Source organism: Gobio gobio (genome assembly GCF_949357685.1).
Source record: "Gobio gobio genome assembly, chromosome: 20".
NCBI classification, from domain to species: Eukaryota; Metazoa; Chordata; class Actinopteri; order Cypriniformes; family Gobionidae; genus Gobio; species Gobio gobio.
The window spans coordinates 16,824,912-16,836,165 of NC_137113.1; the positions used below are offsets into that span (position 1 = coordinate 16,824,912).

Consider the following 11,254-nt stretch of genomic DNA (forward strand, 5'->3'; position numbering starts at 1 on the left):
ATGTTGGCCCATATTGATAGGATAGCATCTTGCAGTTGATGGAGATTTGTGGGATGCACATCCAGGGCACGAAGCTCCCGTTCCACCACATCCCAAAGATGCTCTATTGGGTTGAGATCTGGTGACTGTGGGGGTCATTTTAGTACAGTGAACTCATTGTCATGTTCAAGAAACCAATTTGAAATGATTCGAGCTTTGTGACATGGTGCATTATCCTGCTGGAAGTAGCCATCAGAGGATGGGTACATGGTGGTCATAAAGGGATGGACATGGTCAGAAACAATGCTCAGGTAGGCCGTGGCATTTAAACGATGCCCAATTGGCACTAAGGGGCCTAAAGTGTGCCAAGAAAACATCCCCCACACCATTACACCACCACCACCACCAGCCTGCACAGTGGTAACAAGGCATGATGGATCCATGTTCTCATTCTGTTTACACCAAATTCTGACTCTACCATCTGAATGTCTCAACAGAAATCGAGACTCATCAGACCAGGCAACATTTTTCCTGTCTTCAACTGTCCAATTTTGGTGAGCTCGTGCAAATTGTTGCCTCTTTTTCCTATTTGTAGTGGAGATGAGTGGTACCCGGTGGGGTCTTCTGCTGTTGTAGCCCATCTGCCTCAAGGTTGTGCGTGTTGTGGCTTCACAAATGCTTTGCTGTATACCTCGGTTGTAATGAGTGGTTATTTCAGTCAGAGTTGCTCTTCTATCAGCTTGAATCAGTCGGCCCATTCTCCTCTGACCTCGAGCATCAACAAGATTGATTAGATAATTGCATTAATGAGAAATTGAACAGGTGTTCCTAATAATCCTTTAGGTGAGTGTATTTGGATGAGGCAGGCTTTAACCTGGCCAAGACAAGGAGGAGAGGTCAGAATTTCATTGGCCAGGGGGAAACCATCCAAGTACCTGGACAACGTGGGGCCAACATTACCATGTGTGCGGCTATACCAGAAGATGGTGTGGTGGGACACAGACCTCGTATTGGATCATATAGTGCATCTCTCCTTGTAACCTTCCGTGATGACAAGCTTGATCAGGTCTGTAGAGCTGATGGCGTGACCCATGTCATTGTGTAGGATAATGTCAGGTTTCACCATGCTCATATGGTGCAAGCATAGTTTCAGGCTCATGCACAATTTACCACCCTGTATTTACCCCCGTACTCTCCTTTCTTTAACCCGATTGAGGAATTTCTCTCCATGTGGAGATGGAAGATTTATGAACAAGTCACGCTTCTCCAGGCCATGGATGACGCATGCAATGACCACGGCAGACCAGTGTCAGGTCTGGATTTTCGCCATGCCCGAAGGTTTTTTCCAAGATGTTTGGCTAATGAAAACATCCATAGTGATGTAGATGAGAACCTGTGGCCAAATCCACAAGACAGAGTTGATGAAAATGTATTACAGTACAGTAGTACAGTAATCACTCCTATGTTTAGCTTTTTACAGTACAAGCAAACAAGTTGAGGAACACTGCATTTGATGTTTTACAGTACTGTCTTTTCTTTTCTATTTCGTTGCTAATTATTTTGCTTTGATTCAAATAAACCTGTTGCGATTGTACTGTATTGTTTTTCATCAATATATTTCAGATTCTCTCTACTACTGCAGTACTTTTACAGGGATGTATTTACATGTAGTACCATAATGAAACATGTATCGCCTATTTTGTACTACAATATTTAATGATTGTACAAACAATGACACAGTGAAACTATCGGTTGCTTGTGTGTGGGTGATCTAAATTAACGTTTGTTTTTTGAACCAATGATTGTGCAAGTGAAAGATTTCTTTAAAGATATGAATGCACAATGTAATGTTTTGAACATTGGACAGCCTGTGTAACAAGTGATGACCGTTTTGTGACTAGAGTTTTGAAAAATGACGTCAAGGTTCTCAAATTAGTGCCAAAGTGATTGTAAAAAAAACTGTATTCTGGGGATTCTGCACGCTTTATTTCACATAGTAAACACAGTTTACAAAGCCAAGCATACTGCAAGGTACAGGAGATAAAAAGTACCACAAGATAATTTGAAGTATATGCTGAAGCTAGAATAACAGTACGCTACTTTTAACCGGAAGGCAATATGTATGTGATATTATATTCACAAGTTTAGAGTCTGAAATTACTCAACTTTCCACTCTTGAAATAGGAAACCAAGAAAGAGACAAATAGAGATTAAATAAACCACAAAGAAAAGCCTGTTAATGCATTTGACCACTCCTAACCAGTATTTCTGACCAGTTTGGGCTCTTAAAGTATGGGGAACAAGAGTCTGTTTGATAGTCTGAAGCTCTTCCAGGATCTGCTGCAATAAGTGCATGTCATTCATTTTGTCTTTACTGTATATTTCCTTCAACATCAGAGACTCTAGAGGAGCTTCCACTCCAGAGTAACAGATGTGATCACTGCTGCCTCCTTTGCATTTATCTGGAAGAAAAACACAGTCCTATGGCTATGACAGTAAAGTCAGTACAGTATCCTGTGAAAGATGTGCATACCTGTTTGAGAGTTGAGATCTTCAGGTCTCTGAACCCACTTAGTGTCTTGTTCAGAGCTCATATTTATTAAGTATATCACCAAAATCGTCTCCAGAAGACTCAACAACATGAAGGAAAAGATGACGATGACATACGTAGCTGCACAGAACAAAAGAGGGAGTTTATATATATGAAACTACAAAGACAATCTAAACATATCTCTGATATATGAAAAGACACATCTGTATTAAGGAAAATTTCTGAGAATTGCATTACCAATCAGAGGACATCTGTGAGATTTGGATGGCAGGATGTCATTTAGGATGAGCAAAAGGACAGAGATCCCCAGTAGCACAGTCACTTTGAAGCATAGTTTCTCCCCTCTATCTGGTATGAAAAAAGAAGCTAGGTCCAAAATGAGGAAAAACAATATAGGTAGCTGAAAATTGATAAAATGCATCAGGGGCATCCTTCTGACTGAAATCTAAAGAGGGAAGAGACAATAGAGAGGTGAAACATCTGAGGCTATAATCTCTGGAATGGAAGAAGAAATATGCCAAACTGTCGAAATGAGTATTTGTACCGTGTACTTTATCCTGTCAAATGTTTGGCCCTCATAACTATCTTTCTCCATCGAGACGGATATGTTCAAGAATTCCCATTCCCCTTGGGTTAATATGCTTTCCCGAGCTACCTGTGTCGCCTTTGATGAATTGGAGGCAGGAACCAGCTTTATTTCTTTATCTGTTTCACACAAGGGAAAGCAGCTTGGTTAAGAGTGACAATGAATACTTGTAGGGATTTTTTGAAGATGGATTTGGGATACATTAGTTGGGACACTTTTTGCAATTGAGATGACTGGGGAAATGTGTCCCAATTAACCTGAATTCACCCTATAAAGACCTTATTCACAGCAGCGCCATCTTTGATTCGTAATGGGAATGAAAGCGCGAGGCTGTGAGGGATGGACATACACCTCTTCAGTAGGTTGTACTGTTATTTAATGTATTTTTGGATAGTTCTGCTGACGAAAAACTGCAAAAAATATCTTTCCAAATAAATGTCAGTAGACAAAAAACTCAGTGTGCAGTGTTGTAGCTAACGATTTTGAGCCCATTATTTAAAGGGATAGTTCACCCAAAAATGAAAATTCTGTCATCATTTACTCACCCTCAAGTTGTTTCAAACCTCTATGAGTTTCTTTGTTCTGCTGAACACAAAAGAAGATATTTTGAAGAATGTTTGTTACAAAGCAAATAGAGCAACCATTGCCTATCGTAGTATTTTTTTCCCTACTATGGTAGTCAATGGTTGCTCTATCTGCTTGGTTACAAACATTCTTGAAAATATCTTCTTCATTTTTGGGTGAACTATCCCTTTAACTTTAAGTTGTTTAGAGTACTTTTGTTTTGTACAATCCACTGATTGTTGATCTTATAAGTCAATTGTAAACAGCTCTATTGATTGTTGATCTTATAAGTATTGTTTGGAACAACGGCAGGTAGTACTTTTCTGTGTTAGTTAGTCGAAGAGTGATCGCCCTCAATTGTATTTTGTTCTTAGTCAGCATAGTTTATTTAAGGCGTCATATACGCTGAAGATCTCTGTTTTGTTTCTGCATTTTTCTTTGTCATAGGTAGTTTAGAGGCCTGGGCTAATAGTTATGGGGATTTTGTTTTGATTATTTCATTGATTTGTGCGACACTCTTGTTTTTCATTGTTTTGTTTTTGTTTTTTGTCGTTTCATATATCTAATATTTGTTTTGTAAACTCATTGCACTTATTGCACTAATAAATGACCTTAATGTTGGCTGTTCTTCGTTTGTTGGTTGTCTCTGCTACCTGCACACACCACATCAGTTATATCTTACTTAGAGGGTTAGTTCACCCAAAAATTAAAATTCTGTCATTAATTCCTCACCCTCATGTCATTCCATACCCGTAAGACGTCTTCAGTCTTCAGAACACAATTTTTTTTTTTTGGATGAAATCCGAGAGCTTTCTGACCATAGACTCCATAGACAGCTATTTAATAAACACTTTCAATGCCCAGAAAGGTAGAAAAAACTAGTCCATCTGACTCTCCAGTGGTTCAACCTTAATTTTATGAAGCGATGAGAATATTTTTGTGCACAAAAACAAACAAAAATAATGACTTTATTCAACAATTTAGTTCTAGCCTGTGGCAGTCTCCTACACAGTTTACGTTGTGAACAGTGCAGCGCTATTGAGATCTACGGCAGCCGATGCTGTTCACGTGAGCACCACAACGCATGCGTGTGTATTTACTGTATTTACAAAGTGTTAATTGCCTTGAAAGTGTTAATTAAATTGCTGTCTATGGAGGGATCAGAGAGCTCATGGATTTCATCAAAAATATCTTAATTTGTGTTCTGAAGATGAATGAAGGTCTTATGGGTTTGGAATGACATGAGGGTGAGTAATTAATTACAGAATTTATTTTCTGGGTGAACTAACCCTTTAAATGTTGCACTATCCCTTTTACATCTTTAAGCACATAACAATAGTGAATGCCATTGAAAACACTGTGAGTCTATCCCTCACAGCCCCACTTTCATACAACCGCTCTGAAAAAGGTCTATAGGAATGCACTAAAATGGTTAATAAGGAAGATTAATCAGCAAATGGCCTTTGTTTAGTCAGAGCAATTGTGAACAATATGTAGGGGAGAGCGAGGCACAACCTAACGCAGGGTTAGTTGTAACACACATGGTTTAAAACTTTCCACACATGCTAGGATGATGAAACTTAGTGTATTTACTAGTTGCCATATCAACATTATTTAGAGAAAAAAATGTGCCAAAATTAAAACATTTTTGTAAGATATCACTGAACATTTATTTAAATTTCTTCCTTAAGTTTATTTTTCATCATCAGCATCATGTGCGTTCATGCAGTTATAATAGTCATTACCATTCAAGTCGTATCATAACTGGTAAAACCTGAAAGCCAAAGAAAGAAAACTGTATTATCTACTTTCTTTAGACAATATACAATATTACTATTAAATATGGTAGGTCTGTTTAATTTGTTCTATTGAAGTTTGTTTTCTTTGCTCTTTCTTTATCACTCTGTACTTGTCTTCAGTAAGCTTGAGAGTTTATTTTAGGCTAGTATAATTTTTTAAAATTATATTGAAAATGGTGAAAAGAATTATGAAATTTCAGTGGTCTCAGAAATGTTGATATCATAACCTTATTTTAAGCAAAAATAACTATATTGTGATATATATATCATTATCGTGAAATAAAATTACTTTTTTAGTTTTAATAGTCAGTTCACGAGTTCACACTTACATCAAATTAAATGGAGTAAAAGATTATGCGTATTTGGCGTGCTGTCCGGGGGAGGGCTCCGGGCTCGGAATTTTGGCCCGAACCCAGAGTATCCCCCGTGATAGGGTTGGTCTAGAACAAGACTGTATTGCGTTATGGATTGAGTAGATGTCTAATAGGTTTTTATTCAATCAAGTGAGGAGATGGGGTGGTGGAGGGATGCTAAGAAACTGTCAACGAAAGGAAGGTGAGTCAGCTGTATATAAACACTCCTCCTGTTGTTGATTGAATTGATTAGTTCAGTATGCTCCACTCGTGTTTAATTAGGTTTTAATTATCTGGGCGTGCTCCACTTTGGTTTGATTATATTACGTTATCTGGCGTGCTCCATTATTTAGAAGGTTTAATTATCTGAACGTGCTCCTCCCGAAATTAGTTACTAAAACTTCACGAAGAGTCATGGATCTTTCAACTTTTAGTATGCAGACTTTTTTATTTACACAGGTTAAAAGGTGAAGAGGGGTGATCTGCATTAGGAGGAGCTGTAGTTGCGGTTGTGCTTGTTGATCCACAAGTGCTTCAGGTTCGGATCGTTCATGTAGCGTTCAAGCAGCAACTCTTTTTCTCTCTGCTCCTTCTCCTTGATTATTTTCTTCTCCTCATTTTTCTTGGCCTTCTCCGCTGCCCAGGTGAACAAAACAAGTGGCACTTTTTCTGGACGTTCACATTGTGCTGGGTCTCATTATTAGGACCGTCAGAAGAGGCTACACAGAAGAGCTTCATCACGGGCTCATCGATCTGAGAGGCATCCTCCAAATGGCCTTGTATGGCCTTGGAGTCTCCCATTTCACTGGGGTCACTTTCCTCTTCCTCAAATCCCTGGACCTCCACCACTTCGCTCGCCCACGCTTCCTCCTGCACCTCGCAGTCCTTCTCCAACCAAGCAACCATCTTTCCCGGTTTCATTTCAGCCTCCAGCGTTTGGGGGCGTTCAGACTTGAGTAAGTCAATGGCCCGGATGGTCTTTCCTGTGTACTCATTCTCCTCATCCTCTATGTCCACCAGCATGAGTTGTGGAGGTGGCTCAAACGGGGAAGTAGCGAATGGCAGAGGCTTTCGGCTGGGAGGACGTAGCAGAGCAACAACTTCATCAGGTGCAGAAGTGGGGCTCAGTGGTTCAAAGGGGGAAGAAGTGATCGGCTTAGGCTTCCGGCTGGGAGGACGTTGCAGATCAACAACTTCATCAGGTGCAGGAGTGGGGCTCGGAGGAACCGCCAATGGAAGCATCTGGGATGAAGAGCTTTGGAGGGAAACAACTTCGTCGGAACATGAAGGAACCGCCAACAGTTTGGGGCGATCCACTTGAAGCAGAGAACATGGCAGGGATACATCCTCAGGTGCTGGATCTGCTTTCTGAGGATGCACAGGTGGTTGTGTCACTGGAGGCAGGGGTTTGAAGCGAGCGGCTGGTAGAGCGAGGTGTTTAGGAAGGAAGATCTGACTGTAGTATGCAGAGGTTTGACCACCACAAGAAGTGGCGTTGGCTCTGTGATCTTCCGCTCCTTCCGTTTTCCCACCTTCCTTTTCTTTTCGCCAGCTTCTCTAAGCTCACTTCCTCCCTCCATCAACTTTTCCAGACTGTGCATCTCTCTTTTTTTCAGGTGTACACGTCCTCTCTGTGTTATTTTAGCCTCATCTTTATGAATGCCTCCCTTACTGAGCTTCACCTCTCTTTCCTCCTCTCTCCCTCCAAGTGGGTACTTCTTAGGTACCTTGCGGCGTCTCTTCCTGCACTTCCTGTCATTGGCAGTGCAGTCGAAGGCCTCACACTCTGGAGGTTTTTCTACTGACGTTAGTCCTTGCGCTGCACACTGCTGTGCTCTCTGAGGTGTCTCCCTTCTGCGCAAGAAGTGAGCAAAACGCTCAAACAGTTGTCTAAATACACTGCAAAACAGCGCCATTATGGACACCAAATGCTCCAAGTGAATTAAATACTTGTCGTCGATATCTGCAGAAAGTCTCGAAAGTTTTTCGATCTGTTCATTCCTAACACACCAACAGCAGACCAGAGTCAGAGCTGCCGTTTAGAGCTGCCAGAACGGAATCTCCTCACTATGATGTCACAGCAGTGAGCTCGACCCTACTGAATGAGAACTCTCAACCATCTGAGCAGAAGCAGCAAACACACACACATTCACACTAGTGGCACCAAATTAAATACTAACTGTTTCCAAACAAGTTTCCCAAACACTTATCCCCCTGTCGCTCACTATTCGCTGTTTTCCTGAGGCCACCGGGTGGCGGTGGCCCCGGGTGCGAGGTCCCTTTCATCGCTGCTTGTAGCTTTAATTTTAATCTTATATCTGTTATTTAACAGTTGAGATTGTTTTTTAATGCTGATCTAACCTGCAGAAGACACGAGCCAGGTTTTAATCCCAGCTGCGCAAATAAGGGTGCGTTATAACACTGCGATACAATGAGCCCCGAACTATGCCATTATATTCAATACTTTAATGAATTCTTTTGATAAACCATGAGAAAAAGGTGAATAATGACTGAGAGTCAATCTTCAGAAATTATGAATTATTATTATGTTTTTAATTATTCTGTATAGCTGTTTTTAGCGATGTGTTTTTTGTCAAACTCAAAAATGTGTCTTTGTATTATTTTATTTAAAAAAGTTAATAATTGTATTTTATTGACAAAATATTTTAGTTTGTCTTGGATATTTTTTTTTATTATATCAGGTAACATTTTAAGCTGTCATTTGGTCAGGTTACATTGTGCCCCTCACATGTTACAATGTACCCCACATATGGGGCATGTTGTCACATTTCACTTCCATTCTTTCCGGGTAAATCAAGAAAAAAGTATACACTGTATTAATGAAACAAACCACATAATTGTACTAGACATGTGCAAAATGAATGTGGGAAACAATAAATACTCTGAACCCCAAGTGGATTTACACAAACTGAGAAAGTCAAAAAGCGTTGTGCCCCGCTCTCCCTTACCAACATATTGGTTCCATACACACATAAAGATCTTTAAATGTATCTGTATTGGTCAATACTGGATAAATAAATAAATATATATAGAGAGAGAAGTTTCTTTAAAACACTTATGGTTGAAACCTGTTAAATGTAATCTTCAGCAAATTTCAAAATGAATATCCATTTTTCATACTGTGTCATTTGTTGTGTTGCCTAAATTTACGTGTAGCATTTCAAATTTATTTTATTTATTAGTGGGGTTTTTTTAAGACTCATTATTACTCATTTATCGATTATCTGCCAACATGTAAATAATTATCAGCTTATATCCCAGATTTTAATATCATGTGTCCATATTTTGTATTACTTTTTAAGTGTGCACTCACCTGAGTGATTAATTGAAGACACTGTTATGTGGCAGGTTTGAGTATCAAAAGGAAATTTGTGCACATTCATTGTGCAGGTGCTGACAATTTTATGGTCGTCCTCCATGGTCACATTTCCATCATGAGTAATATACAAAAATGGGTTCAGTGGTCCATCTTCCTTTTCTGCACTGAAATATTGTTGATAAATTAAATTTTCTACATGGCAGGTAAAATCAACCTGTCTACATCATTCATTTTAGATTTTCCAACACATATGTAGATAATTCCTCTCAATGTCATACGATTAATAAACAAGGTTAAAAAAAATCATCAATTAAATATGTGTGTATTATATCAATTAAGAAATATATCAGTTGTATATACTCACGTCTCAAGAACATAGAGGTCTGGTTTCCAAAGCATCTCTTTTGGTAAAATCACATTTTTAATGCCACAGAAATCATTAGGATCCCAAGAGATTCGGTCGTTGTTCCAGCTCTAAGTGAGCAAAATATAAATAAATAAATATGAATATCCTTTAAGCAGCTTAATTATTTTAACCAGTATTTATATTTCCTCTTTTTTTCCCAATTATGCAATATAAGGAATTAGATTTGCTTGACACTTGTTTAACACTTACCACAGACATCCATAAAAGAGGTACAAAGATTTGAGATTTTTCAATCTGCAAAAAATTAATGAAATAAAAAATAAATAAATAAAACGTAAAAACTTGACATTTTACACAGAACATTTGTAGGTTGTTTGCAGTCATACCATAGAAAGGATGCCATAGAGGTAAATATCAACATAGATTATGGTGGGGTATGTCCAGTCCAGTGCAGGACGGCAAGTTGTGAATTTCTCATTGCCTTTGGTAAGATTTAAATATTCCAGCACATCTTGCTTACTGCATACTCGTTTAAGGAACACTCCATCTGCAAGCCAGTAAATATATAACTGTTTTAGATGTAAATAACTGACGTAGAAGCCCCATAACTATACAATTTAGCCATTGCACACAGGGTGCTAATATTTAGAACAACTGGCCATTGTCTGTGCACTACAAAAAGAATTGAAGCTTTACTTACCTATTAGAAAAAGTAGACAGGTAACACTGACAAGGAAAGAACTCATACCAACATTCAGTGTACGACCACTTCAGTGTAAGACGACTGGCAACTGGTCCGTCACAGCCTGCGTTTATATAACAGTGTAAGATGAAAATGGATGTGATATTATATATAATAATGGAGAACACCATTCCCCTGAGCACCATAAAACTTTTTGATGGGATAATCAAGGCAATTTTTCTTCACAAATGTGACATTTATTCTGCTGTTATTGGTTTGTGGTGGAGGCAATCTTTGATTGATTTTGTGCTGAGTGGATGATGGGCACATGCTAAGATCCTGGAAGATGTGCTTTTATTTGACAATTTTGATCACAGAGTAATATCAAGTAGTATTACTTGTTGGATGCATTGAATATTAGCAACACTCCATACATGTTTTATTACATTTTATACATACACGGATGGAAATGGTTGAGATTTACTGGAATGACTCTAGTTGGGAAGATTTTTTTACTTTCAATGACCTTTCAGAAGTATTAAATCGTATTTTGTGTTCCCTCCAAACAATGTTTTCTTGAGTCTTAAGACAGGCACATGAATGGTCGAAGAACAACATTTATGCAAAAATCTGTTCATTCAACAGAATCTCTGCTTAGAGATAATTATCTGTGTAATTTTGGAAGAATTTTTTGTTCAGCTGTTGCAAATGTGTAGTGGTTTTGATGCACAGCGTTATTTTTATCATATCTTATAATAAAAATATTTTATTTAAACCTGTGAAAATTCAGATTCTGTTGTAAATAATAGTGAAAAAATCACTTAATAATAGAAGACAAATTAGAATATTTTTTAGAATAAAAAATAATAGTATGCATTTATAGTCGCCATGAATTAAGAATTTGTTCCCTCGTTTTACTAAATGGTGGCCATGTTGTAATAAATCTTTTCCCTTGTTTTAGTTAAATCGAAATGAGGAAACAAATTAGTTAATGTGGCCACGATTTACTAAAATGAGGGAACAAATTCTTAAT

At 38.4% G+C, this 11,254-nt stretch overlaps 1 protein-coding gene across 1 annotated transcript; it reads right to left on the minus strand.

The window, feature by feature from the left end:
* Window positions 1-1,945: 1,945 nt before the first annotated feature.
* On the minus strand, window positions 1,946-11,201 carry LOC307143971 (5-hydroxytryptamine receptor 3A). Its single transcript, XM_079845874.1, has 9 exons — window positions 10,240-11,201; window positions 9,926-10,086; window positions 9,789-9,833; window positions 9,537-9,646; window positions 9,167-9,336; window positions 3,075-3,235; window positions 2,768-2,975; window positions 2,513-2,650; window positions 1,946-2,441 (listed from the first exon to the last, which is right to left on the minus strand). Exons 1-9 carry the CDS (start codon window positions 10,283-10,285, stop codon window positions 2,137-2,139), a joined length of 1,344 nt encoding a protein of 447 aa, XP_079702000.1. The 5' UTR covers window positions 10,286-11,201; the 3' UTR covers window positions 1,946-2,136.
* Between the last annotated feature and the right edge of the window lie 53 nt (window positions 11,202-11,254).